Source organism: Bos grunniens, chromosome 13 (genome assembly GCF_055505025.1).
Source record: "Bos grunniens cultivar Pamir isolate PY7600 chromosome 13, Bosgru_T2T1.0, whole genome shotgun sequence".
Classification (NCBI taxonomy): Eukaryota; Metazoa; Chordata; class Mammalia; order Artiodactyla; family Bovidae; genus Bos; species Bos grunniens.
Window position 1 is genome coordinate 22,788,800 of NC_141177.1, and position 20,792 is coordinate 22,809,591.

General features: G+C 46.4%; 1 protein-coding gene across 12 annotated transcripts; it reads right to left on the reverse strand.

Annotated features, from left to right (window-relative positions):
* Positions 1–765: 765 nt before the first annotated feature.
* C13H20orf96 (chromosome 13 C20orf96 homolog) lies at positions 766–20,792 on the reverse strand. Of its 12 annotated transcripts, none has more exons than XM_086332595.1 (11): positions 20,600–20,792; positions 20,262–20,310; positions 19,683–19,800; positions 10,285–10,397; positions 7,834–7,992; positions 7,251–7,350; positions 5,982–6,139; positions 5,800–5,901; positions 5,530–5,616; positions 4,729–4,847; positions 766–1,119 (listed from the first exon to the last, which is right to left on the reverse strand). In XM_086332595.1, the coding sequence occupies exons 1-11, from the start codon at positions 20,617–20,619 to the stop codon at positions 1,059–1,061; spliced, it is 1,086 nt and encodes a 361-aa protein (XP_086188721.1). In that variant the 5' UTR covers positions 20,620–20,792; the 3' UTR covers positions 766–1,058. The 12 variants fall into 12 exon arrangements, with proteins under 12 accessions (XP_086188721.1, XP_086188720.1, XP_086188726.1 ...); XM_086332594.1 differs by having other exon boundaries at positions 7,233–7,350; XM_086332600.1 differs by having other exon boundaries at positions 20,587–20,792.

The following is a 20,792-nucleotide window of genomic DNA, read 5'->3' on the forward strand; positions in this document are numbered from 1 at the left end:
TAGACTAGGTCCCCAGGGAAGCCAACTCTGAGACAGAGCATAGGGTACAAGCTTTGATTACTGAGTGTCCTGAGGATCAGCTGAAGGAAAGAAGAGAGGGCTAGGCAGGGCTGGGAAGACAAGGAAGTTGAGCTACAGCGCAGACCCAGGGGCAGTTTCCGCCAACCCTCCAGGGAGCTGTGGAGCCAGAGGAGCCTTTGGTGTTTGCACATTAAGCATCATCAGAGGTGGGAAGGGGCCAGGGCTCTCAGCACCTCACACAAACCCCTATGGGACTGACAGCTGGAGGATGCCTGCCAATACCCCTCCCAGTAACCCGAGCAACAAGCCCTTGCTTGAAGGGGGTCCAGGCATCACCCCTCTAAGTCCACCTTGGAAGCCTATGTGGTGGGGAATGGTGCCTGACCAGGCACCCAAGGGTGAGTTGGTGTTCATGTCCACGTACAGTGAGAATACAGGCGGTAGACAGACAGACGACTGGACTGTAAGAGAGATGGACGAGCAGCAGTGAAGGTTCAGCAAGTTCCCAGGGGTCTCAAACTCCAGGCATCCCCCCTCCACCCGGGCACTGGTCTCAAAAGATCTGGGCACAAATCAGGGGGAAAACTGGGCTCCCACTGCACCAGGGAGGGGGCGGCTGGAGCCACAGAACCATGGAGATTCAGGCAGGGGTCCCTCCAGCACTTGTTGAGAAGTTCTGAGCCCCAGATGCAGGCAGCAGTTATCCACCTCTTATCTTAAGACAAAATCTATTCCTACCATGCCTTAGGAAGCCCCAGGCATTGGCAAAGACCAGGGCATGCCCAACTTTATTGGTAAAAAGGACTCGCCTAGGAATTCCTACCTGGGCCAAGCAGCAGCTCCGAAAGAATGAGGGGCAGGAGAGGAAAGAAGAAAGGAAGGGAGAGAGAGCAAGAAAGTGGGGAAAGAGGGAGGGAGTGAGGAGGGAAGGAACTGCAGACCGGCACCTGGATGGGGACGTGGCCTTAGGGGAGAACTCAAGGCTCCAGGTAGGGGGAAGAAACCAGGGAAGGAGGGTTGGCCTCCAGCCCCACCATCTAGAAGGGCAGCGGCTCTTCCACAGGGATGTTGAGGACGACGTCCATGTCGGGGGTGCACCTGTAGGGAGGAGCAAAGCGGGGGTGTAAGAGGCCAGGCACTAGAGCTGCAGGTTGGGGAGCGTGGCCTCAGGGGAACCCTGCTCTTTCGAACACTGGTACCGGGGAGCCCCATTCCAAAACAACCTGTGCGCACGCACACATATGCACATCAAAATGAAACAGGAATTGGTTTGGCAAGACTCATGTTCCCCTACAGAGGTCTGAGGTCAACAGGGAGCAGGAGCTCAGCTCTCAAGCGCTGGGGCCCTTCAGGATGAGCGCGCTCTCTGGAGTCAGAGTGACGGTTTTGGAAGCCTGGCTCTGAGTCGCCTCAAACACTGCTTTTCCTCTCTGAGCCTCCTGCCTTCACTGGGGACAGACCCCAGGCGAGCCTCTGTTTCCTCACCTGGCAAATGGGGAGGGTCCGGAAGAAATGAAGATGAAGTTGATTCACCAAAATATAACAAATTCTAAATCTAGATGGGTAACCGGGTACTCATCATAGTATTCTCTCAATTGTTCTATACATTTGAAATCGCTCAAAGTAATAGTAAAAAAAAAAAATGCATCTCTGCACTGTTGTTCAGTCACTCAGTCACAGTTCAAAAGCATCAATTCTTTGGCACTCAGCCTTCTTTAAGGTCCAACTCTCAAATCCATACATGACTACTGAAAAAACCATACCTTCGACTATATGAACCTTTGTCGGCAAAGTGATATCTCTGCTTTTCAATATGCTGTCTAGGTTTGTTGTAGCTTTTCTTCCAAGGAGCAAGAGTCTTTTAATTTCATGGCTGCAGTCACTGTCTGCAGTGATTCTGGAGCCCAAGAAGATAAAATGTCACTGTTTTCGTTGTTTCCCCATCTATTTGCCAAGAAGTGATGGGACTGGATGCCATGATCTTTATTTTCTGAATGCTGACTTTTAAGCCAGCTTTCACTCTCCTCTTTCACCTTCATCAAGAGGCTCTTTAGTTCCTCTTTACTTTCTGCCATAAGGGTGGTGTCATCTGCATATCTGAGGTTATTGACATTTCTCCCAACAACCTTGATTCCAGATTGTACTGGCATTGCCAAAATTTCCATTTCCAGCCAAAGTCTGTCTTCTGAGATCTACTCTTATACCCCCAGCTCCCTACCTGTCAGGTCCACGCTCAGGTCTCCATAACTTAAACTCAGTGTCCAAATCAACTGCTGATTGACCTACATATGCACCCTTCACCCCCAGTCCCAGTCTTCCCTCTCTCTGGGTTTGGTACCACTACCCATCCTGTTACAAAAGCCAGGAACCCAAGGGTCATTCTTGACACCTCCCTGTACTGTGTTTCCCATATCCAAATATCACCAAGTCCTACAGATTTACCTTCTTAAATATTTCTCCACTCTGTCCATCTCTCCTCTCTCTTCTGCCACCCATCTTGGCCAAGTCACTCCCAGCCACCCCCTCCACACACAACCGCCATCACAACCAACTGGACTCCCAACATAGCCTCTCCAACATCTTCTCCATATTCTTTTCAAAGTGTCTTTTCTTGGAATGCAAATCTGATGTCATCACTGAGCTTGAAAAGTCTTTACTTAGGACTTCCCTGGTGGTCCAGTGGTTAAGACCCCACACATCCACTGCAGGGAGCACAGGTTTGATACCTGGTTGGGTAACTAAGATGCTGTATGCCAAGTAGTATGGGCAAAAAAAAAAAAGTTCTTTGCTTTCAGGATCAAATATCTTTGGTCTACAGGGCCCTGCACGGAAGTCCCTAGGGGCGGGGCTGTCATTACTCTCCCCATCACTCTGCAGTCCAACCTCACTCAGCTCCTCATAAACACCAACTTCCCTCCTACCACACATCTACAGCCTCACTGCTCAGCCTGTGGTCCAGGGGTCGGCACCTCAGCTTCTCCCAGGAGCTTCCTAGAAATGTAGACTCCTGAGCCCCACTCCAGGCCTATCAGTTCAGAATCTGCTTTTCCACAAGATCTCCAGGTGATTCCAGTGCATGTTTTGGATGGAAAAGTTCTACTTAGCAGCGTGCCATTCCCACATCCTAGGAGGAGACAGCTTCTTCCCACTCCTGGCGTCTCCCTGCCCATGGAAGGGCATCAGTGGGCATACTGTCATCAGTGCGCATACATCATCAATGGGCATGCTGCTCCTGGCCTCTCTCCATCTCTTTACTCACTCTGCCCGGGAAGGAGGTATAACAACCTGAACAGAGTCTGGAGAGAGGAATGGGACCTGGGTAGCCTTGCCCCATTCTCTCTCAGTACTGAGCAGCCTGCAAGGACTACAGTCTCCTTTGCTTCCATGCAGCTGACCACGGAACTCCATTTGCCTAATTCTGGGTTAGTATTCAGAAGCCAACATGCCTGGAGATATAAGCTACATTCTCTAAAATCAGCTCTATCAGATAAAAGTGAGAGTCTGGCCCATGTCACCCTTGCCCCTTTCATTCTTATTTCAGTGTGTCCAGAGCTCAGGTAGGGACAATGGAGCCTACTTGGCACATCTCGAGATGCCAGCACCACCACCTAGAAATGCTCTTCCTTCAGTTTCCCCTTCAGCCCCCTTTGCCCAGTGAACTTCTGTGAATAATCCCTCAGACTTTAGTTTAAAAATGTCACATTCTCAGGATTTCCCTGGTGGTCCAGTGGTGAAGAATCTGCCTTCCAATACAGGGTATGCGGGTTCGATCCCTGGTCTGGGAATTAAGACCCCACATGCCGTGGGGCAACTAAGCCCATGCGCCACAATAGACCAGCACAGCCCAAAAAAAAAAAAGATCACATTTTTAGGGAGACCTCTTTGCCATTCCAGACACCCCTCTGTCCAGGCCACGCTCTCCCGTCACCACATCCACATCTCATCTTTAGCAGCTCTCATCTCAGCTGCGACATTTATCTGCGGCTCGTTATCGATTCATGTTTGGTCCCATCCTCGGCTGTGGTGACAAAGCCAAGGACTGTTTGCCCTCACCACGCCTGGTGCTCCATAGGCCCGTCGTAGATCTGACAGCACTTTTTAAGGAAACTTAAGAGGAGAATGAAGAGGTAGAGGAGGAAGAAGGAAAGGGAGAGGAAGAGAAGGAGACAGACACAGAAGCTAAGGAGAAGGAAAATAATTGGCAGATGGCAGGAATTGCCCCACCTGGCATGGCCTGGTGGGATCCCCATGCTCAAACAGGGACGGCCTGCCCCTGGGAGGTCGGGCAGGGAATTGGTTTTGGAAGGAAGTTCTTCCTTTGGGTCCCAGAAGTCTGCCCCACAGAGAGAACACCGTTCTCTCCTCGCAGGGTGCCTTCCAGGCCATTCTTCGCTGGAGCCAACCACCCTACTCAACACCGTCTTCCTGAACAGCCTGGGAGCTCAGGGGTGCACCCACTTGGTTGAGACACGGAATCTGGAACTTGAGGGGGCCAAGGAGATTACCTAACTCAGCCTGCTACGTGCAGATGGACACTCAGGCCAAGAGATGGCAAAAGGTCATGGCTGCCGCACAGTCAGAGGCAAACACCCAGTCTCCTGCCTGCACAGGTCCTGCCTTCTCCCCCAGGCTGCCCCCCAAGAACAGAGAGCTTGCTCAAGCCCAGAGCATGGCTAGTGTAAGAGGTGCTGCTCAAGGACCACCTACTTGGATCTCCGAAGTAGAACGTCCGCAAATACGATCTCTCGGGGTTCCCAGATCTGAAATTCCAGCTGTTCCATCTCAGCCCTTAATCTGGGTATTTCCTCCTCAAAACGGTCTATAAACTGAGGAAAGCAGGTGAAATTGAGAAACCAAACATCCCCCAACCAAAAGAAGAAAAGGGCAAAATGCGTGAATAAGGACATCTAGGGAAATAGCCTAGGCTCTGTCACTGGGACTTCTGGACTCCAAAGCGGGGCTCCCTCCTTGCAGGGCAGGGCTGGCTCATGAGTTACTGACAACGTTTGATGGTGCTGAAAAAGGTGAGGGGAGACAGGCTGCAAGGGGGTGGCAGTGCTCGACAGTGAGAATTAGTGGGGGCTGGTGGAGGTGATGAAGGTCATTCACGCAGACAACTGATGAAGGTGCAAGATAACAAAAATTACCATGAGAGGGTGGTGATCATGGAATTCATTAACATGGTCTTGAGTGATGGTCAATGTCAAGAATTAAGAGGTGAAGACAAAGAGTGGGTAGTGATAGTAAAGTGATGGCTGTGTGGGTGAAGCTTGGTGATGCTGCCGATGGGTCACGGCTGGTGGTGTTGGTTAATGAGGCAAGGCCTAGTCCTGGACAAATTCCGTTCTCAGATGGAAGACATTAATGGCACAGCCAAGGAGGAAGACTAACACCAGAGACCTCATAAGCCCCAGATCAGGACAAGCCTGACCCCCCCAGAGGTCCTGGAGACCACCCACTCCCCCTGCTCTCACACAGCGGGGATCACCACCATCGCCACCCACTCACTTCTTGGAACTTGTCCATGTATTTCAGTATAACCCGGGTATTCCAGGTCTTCTGCAGGAGAGTCTCCTGATTGGCACGCTGGATTTTCTGTGGAAAAAGGGAAATCTTCTTCTGGCCCCCTAGAAGGGGCCCCCTAGAAGTCTGGCCGCCTAGACTGGCCCCAGATGGGTAGCAGATGGGCATGTGGTGGCCCTGAGGGCAGAGGACAGGGTTAAGAAAGCAGGGCTGGGGGCAGGACCCGGATACCTGCCACAGTGGCTGGCTACTCACCACCACCAGAGACCTCAGAAGGTTTTTTTTCTTATTCTGAATCTGGTTGGACATAGACGCCAGGACCATTCTACACATCTCACTGAGTTCATCTAGCTCGTCCTAGGGGTTGGCAGGAAGGTGTTGGCCACCAACCCTGCCTCCCACAGGGTCAGGTGAGGCAAAACCAGGGGCTCACCTACCAACTGGCTGTCCTTCACCTGCTGCAGCTGGCGCACGAGGTTGCCCACCTGTACCAACTTGATGGGGTACTCGTGGTCCTTGTACGTGCTCACGAAGCTCACCTGCTCACGGACCTTCTCGATCTGGGCATCCAGCTGCTCCACCTGCTGCTCCAGGTCTGACAAGGGACAGAAGGCAGGATCGTCCCTCAAGGACCGCTCCAGGGCCACCCAAGAAGCAAAGCTCTCCTTAGCCAGTGGATTGGGGTCTGGGTCTATGGCTGTACCAGCCTGAACGTGCCTGATCTCATCTGGATTGGGGTCTGGGCTGAAACAAGCCCAAACACAGCTGGGAGGTGATGGACAGGTAGGCCCCCAGAAAGAGCTTTGCCTCCACAGGAGAAGAAGGACAGGTAAGCCCCCAGAAAGAGCTTTGCCTCCACAGGAGAAGCAGCAACAACCTACCCAAAAGAGGAAACAAACTATCCTGGTGCCGGATCCTAGGCACCAAGCCTGGGGAGATGAGGTGACAGGGCACACCAAGCCTGGGGAGATGAGGTGACAGGGCAGGATTAAGACAGCCTATCCTGGGACTTCCCTGGTGGTCCAGTGGTTAAGAATCTGCCTTCCAATGCAAGGGATGAGGGTTTGATCCCTGGTCAGGGAACTAAGATCCCACGTGCTGTAGGGCAACTAAGCCCACACACCACAACTAGAGAAGCCTACTAACTGCAGCTACTGAGCCCTGTGCACTCCAGAGCCTGTGCTCCGCAACTAGAGAAAGTCCTCGAGCTGCAACAAAGAGCCTGCGCAGCCAAAAAAAAAAAAAAAAAGGCAGTCTATCCTGCCACCCTCCATGGAGAGGATCCCAAGTGTCTGAAGCTGCCTGACACACCAGGGGAAAAAAACCACAGGCTCAACAACTCTGTGACCAGTGACCTGCCCAGCCACCAACTCCCAGAGGAACCTTGGCAGGAAACAGATAGGTTGGGATTGGATGCTGGCTCCTAGCTGTATAACTTTCAGCAGGCTACTTCACTTCCCTTAGCCTCAGTTTCCTCATCTGTAAAATGGGAGAAAAGAAAAACTTCCCCTGCCTTATAGGTAGTTGTAAGGACTGAAAGTATGCCCATAAAAACAGAGCACACAGGGCCTGCAAGTGCTAAGTGATGAGTAAGCTGTCGCTGTGCATCTTAGCAGTCCCCTCTGCCTCAGAAGCGAGGTGGTGGGCCTGATGGCTTCCCCTAGAGAGCCAGGTGAGGGTCAACTAACCCGCGGAGAGATTCTTACTGCGGATCTTGGCTTCCTCCTTCTCCTCCCATTCCTGGAGCTCACACTTCATCTGGTGCAGCTTCTTCTTGTTGGAGTACTCCAAGATGTCAGTGATGGTCTGTGGGAGTGGGGGGGCGTTAGCTCACCACCACCATCACCCACCACCCCCGCTTGCACTGGTGCTGCCAAAGCAGGGACCGTCAGAGAACTCAGTACTTTCTCAGAGGAGTCCCCAGACCCAATCCCACTGGGGCCCACACCTCCTGTGTGCCAGGTGCAACTCCTTTTCGGGGTGAGCGCTATTGTGCCCCACTTGTATGGGGCTCAGAGGTTGACTCAGAGCCTTCCAGCTAATTAGTGCTGAACTGGGATGAGTCCCCACCCCACCCCCAGTCTGATTCCAAGACCCAGGTAGGGGTGCGGGGGGCGGGGAGAGTGGAGTGTGTAAAAGATGCTATCTTCCAGACGGAGGAAGGAGCTTATGCAACCAGCCGGGAGAAAGCAGGAGAGGGCGCCCAAGGGCTCGGGAGGGGCGGTGTCGCGGGCTGGACCGCGGCTCAGGGCGGAGGCGGGGCTGCGGGGCCAAGGCGGGGAGAATCACCATGTAGACGTCCTGCTGCTGCAGCAGCATCCGCACTTTCAGGGCGGCGCTGTCCTCTGTGTCCTGGATGGTCTTGATCAGTTCCCCACAGTGGTTGGTGAGGAATTCCTCGTGGTCGCAGAGCTCCTGGTACGAGGTTCGCCGGTTCCGGAGCATTGTCTGCGGGCGGAGAGACAGGGAAGGGAAGTGGCGATGCGCGGGGCCGGCCGGCACCTCCCAGAGCCCAAGGACCACGTCCCTCCCGCCGCAATCCGCCCCCTTGTGGCCCCGACTGATAAATGCCACCCGAGCTGGGCGGCTGTTCTCTATTGTCTGCGGGTCAGAGCACCTTGAATTATTTCATCCTTTCTGAAACACCCATTTCCCCATAATTTTATGCTCTGGGGTGGAGCTGTATCTTACAGCTGGTGGTGTGTTACAGTCTAGTTGAAAAATATTTAATTAGTGAGTTATTAAGATAAAGGTGCGCCTTATTACCAGTGGCTTCTTAGAATCAGTGAATTATGTGTGTGTTAGTCTCTCAGTCGTGTCTGACTCTTTGCGACCCAATGGACTGTAGCCCACCAGGGTCCTCCGTCCATGGGATTCTCCAGACAAGAACACCGGAGTGGGTTGCCATTCCCTTCTCCAGGGGAACTTCCCGACCCAGGAATGGAATCAAGGTCTCCCGCATCGCGGACGAATTCTTTACCCAGAGTCACCAGGGAAGCCCTCTTTGCATTGAAAGAAGTCTTAATCGCTGGACCACTAAGGAAGTCCCAACATATTTTTCTTATTTTCTTCTTTCTTGTCTGTCTTCCCAACTAGAATTTTACAGCCAGGAGGGCAGGGGCTTTGGTTGTCTTGTCACAGCTGTATCTCCAGCACACACACAGAACAGTACCTAGAGCTCCATAAGGGTGGGCTTAATCAACTGATGAGTAAATATTCTTTGGAGGTTTTTTAATTTGTTATGCGTCTCCCCTTTTTAATTTGTTATGCTAAAGTATAAGCTCCATCATAGCAGGGATTCTGGGATCATGTTCATGGCTATCTCCCCAGCACCCAGCTTGGTGCCTGACAGATCGTTGGCACTCTCGGGAGTTGGTGCTTGAATAAAACACTGTCCTGAGGCTGAGGGGCAGAGTCAGAATCCTACTCCAACTCCAAGAACAAACCAACTGGGTCGTTTCTGCATTCTTGCTCTGTTTCCCCCTTGTCCCCACAGCCCACTCTGCACACAGCAACAGCAGCCCGGGGACTCCTATGAACCTCAGGGCCTTTGCAGTTCCAGTTCTTCTGCCTGGAGCATTCGTGCCTCAGATGTCACCACCTTGACAGCCTTCCCTGACCACCCTCCTAAAATGGTCATGGCCACCCCCTCCTCGGTGGTCCTTTAGCCCCCTAACCTTATTTTATACTTCTTCACAGCTCTTGTCTTCACTACACGTGCCATATCTATCTTGTTTGTTATCTGTCTCCCCTGTGAGCTCCCTAAGGTCAGAGGCCACATCACTGGTGAATTCCACACTTAGAACAGGGTCTGGGACACAGTAGATGCTCAAATATTTGTTGATTAAACAAATGAATGATTATAAGAGAGAGTATTAGGAACTGGTTAGGAGCACAGGTTTTAGAGCCAATTGTCCAGGTTCATGTTTCATATCAAAAACACATAACCCTTCTAAAGTCAGGATAAAAATAACATCAGAAATATGAGTTCCTCCTTTAAGAATACTGGGCTGCCTCTAATAACTCATTTTTGCAAAATTGAAGGTTAAAGGGAAAAAAACGATTTCAAGGCAAATACATTTCTCCCTATTTCTTTATATAACAGTCATTGTTCATTGAGCTATTAAAAACTTTCCTGAAGAAGTTAAGAACTCTTCTATAATATTTTGTAGTAGTTATAGTATTTAGTATGTTACTTTCTGCTATGGACACTAATGCCCCCACTTCTTCTAGTTCATTTCAAATACTTTGAAACATTGTTCAGAAGCCATAATAAACAACAGATTTTGAGAAAATGAACGATCAAGTTCTATCAGTTGATGTGAAAAGTTTTAATAGGAAGCTCCTAAGTCTTGCTTCAAGATGCACTGTATTTCATGAAAGGTTAATTTCCCAGAGTTTGTAAATGAACAAGCCACTAGATTGTATTCCTAATGCAATGAAATAAAATGATTCCAATCATTTTCCTGTATCTTAAACACAAAGGCAAATCTTTGTCTAACTGGCTTTGACCCCTGGTACTGTATTTTCTAACTGTGTGATCTGGTGCAAGTCATTTATCTCCATGCACCTCAGTTTTCCCTTCTGTAAAATAGGGCTGATGATAAGCATGCCCATGGGGTTGCTGTGAGGAGAACAAGACTGCAGGCAGGCACCCACGAAGTGCTCAGGGCATGTTTGCTATGACCATCCCCCACCCCCTGGCCCTGGCCCCCAGTGCCTGTGGGAGGATGCTCATACTCTCATTAGTCGGATTGTGGCCTGTGTCTTCCCAGAGTCCAACTTTCCTCTGCGCAGCTCTAGTGGATTCCTCGGCTGGCTTGTCATCCACAAGGTAGGCTTGGATTGCCACCCTAGGGCATGGGAAAGGACAGAGAGAGAGTCAGGAGAAAGTCAGACAGCCCAGGCCCCAACTGCATCCACTCATGGCCTTATAGTGTATGACAGTGAGACAGAAGCCAAAGCTCACATCCATCAGTAAGCTCCCAGGCCCCACTCTGGTCCTTGTTATAAAGGACAGCGAAGCCCAGGGAACTTCCACATACCATACTGACTGTGTGGCTGAACAGAGGGACAGTGAGGGGTAGTAGCGGGAGGATGGCCAGACACCCTCATCTCTCCCCCCAAGCTGGCCAATGGTAAGCTCAGGAAGGAAAGAGGTTAAAAGCAATAACTAACGAGCTAGACAGCCTGGGTTTGAATCTGGCAGCTCACATGACCTCTCTGCCCCTCACTTCCCCATTACTCTATAATACAAGAATCATCATCATGACTACTTCACAGGATTGTCGTGAGGACTAAATAAGAAGTTACTGTCCTTTAAAGTGTTTGGAATAATGCTTAACACATATTCAGTGCAAATATAAATTACCAGTTGTCACTGTTATTACCAGTGACCTGAGAACTGGGATCAGGACCACAGCATCAGATAGATACAGGAGCCAAGCAAAACACTGTCTCTGAAATACCTGTAAAACCTGTGGTCCTGCCAGATATGAAGTACACGAAAATAATTCAGAGCAGAAGACACTCAAGAGGGCATGTTCCAAGAATCCCTGATTCCTCTTGGCGTGTCCTGCACCAGCGTGAGGCAAATCACACAAACCATCACATCACAAATGCTGCCCTCAAAGGCCCTGTTAGAGGTGCAACCCAATTCATTTTGAAAAATATTATTTCTTTAATGGATTGATATCCATAATTTAGTATTAAGTACTGAGGTGACAAAGCAAATTAGAGTACTTTTGAGTTAAAGTTATGAATTATCTGATATTTACTTGAAACTATTTGAGAGATGGAGTGATTAATAATTACTCTTGTAATTCTAATTTTTTTAATATTTATTTTTATTTATTTGGCTGCACTGGCATGCAGGTCTTAGTTGCAGCATGTGGGATCTTTGATCTTTGTTGCGGCATGCAGGATCTTCAGTTGTGGCCTGTGGGATCTAGTTCCCTGGCCAGGGATGGAACTCAGGCCCCTTACATTCAGTCTTAGCCACTGGACCACCAAGGAAGTCCCTTGTGATTCTAATTCAAAATACGTAAATGAGATTTTGATTTAGATTTGTTTTAAGTTGCAAGGTTTAATACAATCTTATTAAATGTATATAAATTACCACAACTTTTAAGAGAACATAAGATTACCCACATTTAGAGGTTTATTTATTAGATATACAAGAATTACATTACATGCCCAATGGTTTTGTTAATCAGAACAAGTGAACTTTTTGAAAGTGAAAATGTATATATAAAATTTTAAACGTAGCTTCAACAATTTAAGGGAATTTAATTAACCAAGTTCCAAAACCTCCTTTACGAGGGTTTTTAAAAATTATAACATTTGTAGGTTGAACTTAAATACTTAGGAAGATTTGTCGGTTTAATAACGTGTATTTCTTTTCATTAGTGGTGGTAGCCCTGATTTATCTTTTTTTAATTAAACTTTTAATTTTGAAATAAATTCAGATTACATGCAGTTTTAAGAAGTAATACAAAGAAATCTTGTGTTTCCTCAACCCAGTTACTCCCAATGGTAACATCTTATAAAACCAAGCACAGTATCACAAGCAGGACACTGAAAGACAGCATGTTACAGAACACTTCCACAGACGCAAAGGATTGCTCCTGGGGCCTTGTAGGGCCACACGCATTTCCCTCTCCTCCCATCCTCCTCCCACTACCGGCATTCATGAATCTATTCTCCACTTCTACAGTTCTGTCATTCCCAGAATCTTATACAAATGGAATCTAACAATATGATACTTCTAAGATTGGCTTTTCTCACTCAGCGTAATTCACTGGAGATTCATCTAAGTTAGTGAAAGTATCAAAAGTTCTTTCCTTTTCCTTCTGAATAGTATTATGTGGAATGGATGCACCATAGTTTCTTTAACTACTCACTCATTAAAGGACATCTGGATTGTTTCCAGTTTGAGGGTATTATGAATCAGGCTAAAGTGAAACTGTCATGCACTGGTTTTTGTGTGACCGTAAGTTTTCACTTCTCTGGAATAAATGCCCAAGAGTGCAACTGTTGGATCATTATGGGAAATGTGTGCTTGGTTTCATTAGAAACGAATGACCCAATCTCTCGTTGTTGCCAACACTTGGCATTATAACTATTTTTCATTTTAGTCATTCTGATAGATGTTCAGTGACACCCTATTCTGGTTTAATTTGCATAGCCCTAGTGGATAATGATTGGAGAAGGAAATGGCAACCCACTCCAGTGTTCTTGCCTGGAGAATCCCAGGGATGGGAGAGCCTGGTGGGCTGCCGTCTATGGGGTCACATAGAGTCGGACACGACTGAAGCGACTTAGCAGCAGAAGCAGCAGCAGTGGATAATGATGTTGAACATCTTTTCCTGTGCTTATTTACCATATGTATTTCCTCTTCTGGTGAAATGTCTCTTCAAGTGTTTTGCCTTTAACTCTTTAACTGAATTGTTTTTCTGTTGAGTTTGAGGGTTCCCAATATATTCTACAAAGCAGTCCTTTGTCAGGTATGTGGTTTGCAAACATTTTATCCAAGTACATAGCTTCATACTTAATCTCCGTGAAGACTGTGAAAAGAACAGAAGTCATACATTTTTATGAAATCCTACCTGTCCATTTATTCCATTTTTCTTTTATGAATCCACTGTTGGTACGAAGACAAAGAACTCTTCACTTGCCATCAGTCCCAAAGATTTTGCTCTCATGTTTTTTCTAAAAGTTTTACTGTTTTACATTTTACATTTAATTTTGATTTCATTTTAAATTTACATTTTGGGTTAATTTTTGTATAAGTTGTGAGACTTCGATAGAAGTTCCTTTTTTCATCTGTGGATGTCCATCTGCTGTAGCACCATCTGTGGAAAAGGCTTTCTTTTCTCCACTGTTCTTGCACCTTTGTCAAAAATTGCTTGAGTATTTGTGTGGCTGTTTCTGGTTTTTTAGTCTATTGATCTATGTGTTTCTCTAACAATACGATGCTGTTTTGATTACTATAACCAAATAGTAGGCATTAATATCAGGTAAAGTGATTCTTCCGACGTTGTTCACTTTAAATTGTCTTATCTATCCTAGGACCTTGCTTTTCTGTATAAATTTTAGAATAAACCTGTCTATGCCTACAAAAAACTTGCTGGGGTTTTGACTGGGATTGCATTAAACGTGAATCAATCTGAGAACTGACATCTTTACAATGTTGAGTCTTCTAATCCATGAACACAGTATGTTTCTCCATTTATTTAGGTCTTCTTTGATTCTTACATTAGCATTATATAGATTTCAGCTTACAGATCCTATACATGTTCTGTTAAGTTTATGCCTAAATATTTCACTTTCTTTGGTGTGACGGTAAATATATTGCGTTTTTTATTTTGATTTCTACATATTTATTATTAGTACATAGAAATGTGATGGGTTTTCGTGTGTTGTGCTAGTATCCTGCAACCTTGGTCAACTCATTACTTCTAGTTTCTTTTTAGATATAGTAGATTCCTTAAGATTTTTTATGTAGACAGTCATGTCATCTATAAATAAGAATAGTCAAATAATTCTATCTGATTCATCTCAGTGTTGATGTCTGTCTTTTCTCATTCATGTTGTGATTTTTCTCATTGTTGGTATGATGGGTGATTCTCATTGTATCTTGGGTGTTTTAGATATTGCTCTGGATCTTATTTCATCTTCTTTTTAGCAGACAATCTCCTGTTGAAATTCAGCATGAAGGCCAGATGATGGTGTATGCTCCCCATTCTAGCAGCCCACTTTTTTCTTTACAGTTTTCAGAGCCTCTCTCTGTTGTGTAGTGTCCAGGGATTTTTAGTTGCAAAAGGGAGGACCAGGAAGGAATGGGGCTACTCCATCTTGGTGGAATCAGCAGATTTATCTTTTTTTAATACTCAAAAGCTGCCCTCAAGGACATGACTTTCCACAAGACATGCTACCAACCCAAGCTTCAGTGTCCTCATCTGTAAAATGGTGATGACACCATTTCCAGAAGTGAATGAGATCATGCGTACATGCTCAGTTGCTCAGTCGTGTCTGGCTCTTTGCGACCCCAGAGACTGTAGCCCACCAGGCTCCTCTGTCCATGGGATTTCCCAGGCAAGAATATTGAAGTGGGTTGCCATTGCCTCATCCAGAGCATGTTCCTGACCCAGGGACTGAACCCTGGTCATTTGCGTCTCCTGCATTGTAGGCGGATTCTTTACCACTGAGCCACCAGGGAAGCCCATGAATGAGATCATGACCTCCTTCAATTATAAGTGTATTTTTTTTTTCTTTTTAGCTGCACTTTGCTGTGACTCATGGGCTCTCTAATTGCAGCACAGCTGATTTAGTTGCTCCAAGGCATTGGGACCTTAGTTCCCCAACCAGGGATCAAACCCAAGTCCCCTGCATTGGAAAGCAGATTCTTTACCACTGGACCACCATGGAAGTCCCTACAAGTGTAAAGTTTTGTGTAATTACATGTGTGAGGTTGGGACTATGAACTACACGGCCAGAAACCAATCTTTCTCCTAAGTCAACAACACTCAGCCCAATGCTGTGTACACCGGGGGCTCAGCAAATGGCTGCTGCTGAATGGATGTATGAATGAATGAATGAGTGAATGAATGGATGAATGAACAAATAAGGCCTCTACAATAGAGCCTAACACAAAATGAGTCCTCAGCAAATGCTAACTGTTGTTATTTACATAGATTACACTTGAACAAGGCAGGAATCTTTGTACCCGTTTCCACAGGGAAGGAAACTGAGGCTGGGATCAGTAACTCAAATAGAATTGCTAGCAAGAAGGGACACTGGAACACCAGCTCAGGTCTACATTTCTCCAGTGGTTGACTCTGGGTCCTGGAGCCAAACTGCCAAATATCACAGCCTGGCTGTGCCCCTCCTACCTGTGTGGCCTTGGGAGTTGCACCTGTCTGTGCTTCAGGTTCCTCATCTGTAAGAGGTGATAACATCAGCACCCATCTCACAGGGCTGTTGGGAAGATTAAATGAAGTGATATGCGTAAATTGCTCAGATAGTATCTAGCACATATGTCCTTGGCATATGTTAATTGCTCTTGTTCTGGTTGTGGTTGTGTCTATTACATACCTCACTGCTTTCCCAGTGAAAGGAAAGGGCAAGCGTTTCCTTGTAGATGCTGTTTGAATAGGACCAAAGACAAAACTTCTGTCACTATCACAATGTCGTGTGCTTATCACTTTACATCAATGACTCTCAACAGCTCAACAGGGATATTTACATATACTGTTGGGGGAATCTGTGGTACACATAAAAACTAAGGGTCCAATATCTCCCAGACAGGACAACCCCATAGAACATAGAATTCTCCTATCTTGTTTAACTTTTCTAAGTCCTAATAGATACTGACATAGGTAAAATCCGATTATAATGATCTGATCCCAGAACCTGATTTTGTTTTACATGTAACTATAAAAATGGAAAAAAAAAAACAGAAACAGTGACAGATTTTATTTTCCTGGGCTCCAAAATCACTGCAGACAGTGACTGCACCCAAGAAATTAAAAGATGCTTGCTCCCTGGAAGGAAAGCTATGACAAACCTAGACAGCATATTAAAAAGTAGAGACATCACTTTGCCGGCAAAGCGTCATATAGTCAAAGCTATGGTTTTTCCAGTAGTCATGTACAGATGTGAGAGTTGGACCATAAAGAAGGCTGAGTGCTGAAGAATTGATGCTTTTGAATTGTGGTACTATAGAAGACTACCAAGAGTCCCTTGGATTACAAGGAGATCAAACCAGTCAGTCCTAAAGGAAATCAACCCTGAATACTCACTGGAAGGACTGATGCTGAAGCTGAAGCTCCAATACTATAGCCACCTGATGCAAAGAGCCAACTCACTGGAAAAGACCCTGATGCTGGGAAAGATTGAGGGCAGGAGAAGGAGGTGACAGAGGATGAGATGGTTGGATGGCATCATCGACTCAACGGACATGAGTTTGAGCAAGCTCTGGGAGATGGTGAAGGACAGGGAAGCCTGGTGCTGTAGTCCATTGGGTCCCAAAGAGTCATTCACAACTTAGCAACTAAACAACAACATAATGCTGAATTTTCCAATGAGGCAGCTACAATCAGGGGAAGATTGTGCCTTGTTTTGTTTAGAACTCTAGTAAGAGATGACACAACTTTGGAAATCGGGTTGCAATGAAAAATCCCTCTTGGTATTTGAGTCCCCAATTTCCATCATGTGTCAGTCAGCATTTGCAACTGTTACATTCACCATGATGCCACATCTATGAGTAAGCTTCTGATGACTTGCTCATGCCATCCTGAACATTTACATAATGAAACCTTTGCTATTTAAATGTAAATAACTTGCCTTTTCCTTTACTTTACAATTCCATTCAGTTCAGTTCAGTCGTTCAGTCATGTCCAACTCTTTGCTATCCCATGGACTGCAGCATGCCAGGCTTCCCTGTCCATCACCAACTCCCAGAGCTTGCTCAAACTCATGTCCATCAAGTCGGTGATGCCATCCAACCATCTCATCCTTTGTCGTCCCTTTCTCCTCCTGCCGTCAATCTTTCCCAGCACCAGGGTCTTTTCCAATGACTCAGTTCTTCGCATCAGATAGCCAAAGTATTGGAGTTTCAGCTTCAACATCAGTCCTTCCAATGAACATTCAGGACTTATTTCCTTTAGGATGGACTGGTTGGATCTCCTTGCAGTCCAAGGGACTCTCAAGAGTCTTCTCCAACACCACAGTTCAAAATTCTTCATCAATTCTTCAGTGCTCAGCTTTCTTTATAGTCCAACTGTCACATCCATACATGACTACTGGAAAAACCATAGATTGACTACAGGCCTTTGTTGGCAAAGTAATGTCTCTGCTTTTCAATATGCAATCTAGGTTGGTCATAGCTTTTCTTCCAAGGATCAAGCGTCTTTAAATTTCATGGCTTCAGTCACCATCTGCAGTCATTTTTGAGCCCCACAAAAATAAAGTCTGTCACTGTTTCCATTGTTTCCTCCATGTATTTGCCATGCAGTGATGGGACTGGATGCCATGATTAGTTTTCTGAATGCTGAGCTTTAAGCCAACTTTTTCACTCTCCTGTTTCACTTTCCTCAAGAGGCTCTTTGGTTCTTCTTCACTTTCTGCCATAAGGCAATCTTGATTCCAGCTTGTGCTTCATGCAACCCAGCATTTCGCATGATGTACTCTGCATATAAGTTAAATAAGCAGGATGACAATATACAGCATTGATGTACTCCTTTTCTGATTTGAAACCAGTCTGTTGTTCTATGTCCAGTTCTAACTGTTGCTTCTTGATCTGCATACAGATTTCTCAGGAGGCAGGTAAGGTGGTCTGGTATTCCCATCTCTTTAAGAATTTTCCACATTTTGTTGTGATCCACAGTCAAAGGCTTTCGCATAGTCAATAAACCAGAAGTAGATGTTTTTCTGCAACTCTCTTGCATTTTCAATGATCCAACAGATGCTGGCATTTGATCTCTGGTTCCTCTGCCTTTTCTAAATCCAGCTTGAATATCTGGAAGTTCACCATTCATGTACTGTTGATACCTGGCTTGGAGAATTTTGAGCATTACTTTACTAGCTTGTGAGATGAATGCAATTGTGCGGTAGTTTGAACATTCTTTGGCATTGCCTTTCTTTGGGATTGGAATGAAAACTGACCTTTTCCAGTCCTGTGGCCACTGCTGAGTTTTCCAAAGTTGCTGGTATATTGAGTGTAGCACTTTAACAGCATCATCTTTCAGGATTTGAAATAGCTTAACTGGAATTCCATCACCTCCACTAGCTTTGTTCATAGTGATGCTTCCTAAGGCCCACTTGACTTCACATTCCAGGATGTCTGGCTCTAGGTGAGTGATCACACCATCGTGGTTATATGGGTCGTGAAGATCTTTTTTGTATAGTTCTTCTGTGTATTCTTGCCACCTCTTAATATCTTCTGCTTCTGTTAGGTCCATACCATTTCTGTCCTTTATTGTGCCCATCTTTGCATGAAATGTTCCCTTGGTATCTTTAATTTTCTTGAGGAGATCTCTAGTCTTTCCCATTCTATTGTTTTCCTCTATTTCTTTGCATTGAGCACTGAGGAAGTCTTTATCTCTCCTTGCTACTCTTTGGAACTCTTCATTCATGTGGGTATATCTTTCCTTTTCTCCTTTGCCTTTAGCTTCTCTTCTTTTCTCAGCTATTTGTTAGGCCTCCTAAAACAGCCATTTTGCCTTTTTGCATTTCTTTTTCTTGGTATTTTGCATTTCTTTTTCATTTCTTTTTGTATTTTTTACTTTACAGTTAGGGCATTATATTAACTTTTAAATTATATACATAGGTAGATTATATTATCTATGAAGTTTATTTCAGGATATTAAAGGAATATTACAAAATATATGTCATTAAAAGGAGTGCTGAGTCTCATAAGGTTGAATAACAATGGGCTTTACACGGATCTTCTCATTTAACTCTCACATCATATCAGGTAAGTATTAGTGTCTTCATTTTAAAAATGAGGAAACAGAAATTTAGAGAGATGAATGACTTTCCCAAGACAGCAGATGAGAGAACCAAGATCTGAATCCATGTCTGCCTAAGCCAAGGCCTCAGAACTCCCCTGGAAGGCGTGACAGTGATGTGGCAGAGATTATCCCAAGTTCACCAAACTCTGTTTTCTTTTCCTAGCTGGACTACATTTCCCATCTTTCCTTGGGGTTAAGGGTGGGCATGTGGCTGAGTTAAGGACACCGGAATATGAGTGGGCATGATGTCTGTCACTTCAAGTCTAGGCCCTGAAAAAGATCTGTCCACAAGATCATCCATATTCTTGCTCTCTTTCTTCTTTCTGCTGGATGCAAAAGGACCCAACAGAGGACTTCAGGACCTTACAAGATGTCCTAGTCACAAGGTGATGGAGCCTAGACTCCAGAATGATCATGTGAAAAAGATTACCGCCCTCCCCCCAGATCCACAAATGTACTTTGACATAAATGAGAAACGAGCATCTGTATTAATACTTCAAATCTGGGGACTGTTTGTTATAGCAGTTAGCCTACCCTGATATAAATGCTGTCACCAAGGGCCAAGAACCTCTACCCCGATCCTGTCCCCACCTCCTTCTCCAGCGCCCAAGGACCTCTGCCCACCTGGCTGGATGGTAGACCAGGTCTTCCTTTCGCTTTTCTTAGTGCCCACAGTCTGTGGGATTGGAGGCAGAGCAGATGGCTTGGCTCTCTGCTTGGACCGCTGCCATGGAACATAATCCTACCAGACATAACACAAATCAGTCACACAGCTCATGGGCTCAAATCCCAGCTTCCCCCCTTACTGATATCTGTAACCTTGACCAAGTGGGTTTACCTCTCTGAGCCTCAATTTTCTCATCTGTAAACTGGACCGAATTTAAAAACCTACCCCCATAGGTTGGTACAAACATTTCAAAAGATATTTGTAAAGCATGTGGTAAGTGCTCCCTAAATGTTATCAAGTTTGCATCAGCCAGCCAGAATTTACTAAGTACATCCAGGCCGGGAGGTGCTAAGAACTGAGAAACAGAAGACATGGAAAAGACCCGATAGGAAAGCAGATATGCAATCAGAGATAAAGAAGGGAGCAGCATAATATATCCTTACCTCCTGATAAGACAGTGAGAAAACTGAGGTTCTGAGGCACGCCCCGGGTCAGCAAGCCCCACCCCACACCGACCCTAGCCCTTCTGGACTCACCAGAACCTGGAACTGGGGGACTGTGGAGCCGATCCCAGAGCGGCTGCGTCTGCAAAGTGTTGGGTCGGGAAAATACTCCCATCAGTCCCAACCCGTGAGGATGCAAGCAGCAAGCGTGAAACTGGGATGGGGTCTCGAACCCGAAACCTCAGTCACTAAGGACATAAACCTAGCAGGAGCCTGAGAACACGCGAGAGAGGCGGGGCTAGGGAGACAAGGGGGTGGGGGGGAGAGGGCGGGGTCAAACGAGCGGGACGACACCCGGAGAGGACCCAGCCAGCGCTGGGTTGGGGGCCACGCATGCGCACTCCACCTCCCTCCTTACCGCTTTCACATACTTTGGAAAGTTGCGCGCCATTAGGGAGAATGGAAGAAGAGTCCTGAGGCTTTGGGGCCCCGATTTTGGGGGATGCCTGTTTCTTCGGCTTCTCCAACTTCCTTGTTTCAGCGTTGATCGCGCGGTAACCAAGGCCACTCAAACTTCCCAGAGAGACCTGATGCTTTCTCGCCTGTCTCCGTCTCCAAGGAAAC

What these genes read in the sequence shown, in the direction of transcription:
- C13H20orf96 (XM_086332592.1), bottom strand. Translation starts at nt 20,619, where the DNA reads ATGGCGCGCAACTTTCCAAA. An exon ending in TCCCCCAGTTCCAGGTTCTG is followed by an intron (nt 19,801 to 20,261) that starts GTGAGTCCAGAA and finishes TATGTCTGGTAG; the next exon opens with GATTATGTTCCATGGCAGCG. An exon ending in CCACAATCCGACTAATGAGA is followed by an intron (nt 7,993 to 10,284) that starts GTATGAGCATCC and finishes CTCCGCCCGCAG; the next exon opens with ACAATGCTCCGGAACCGGCG.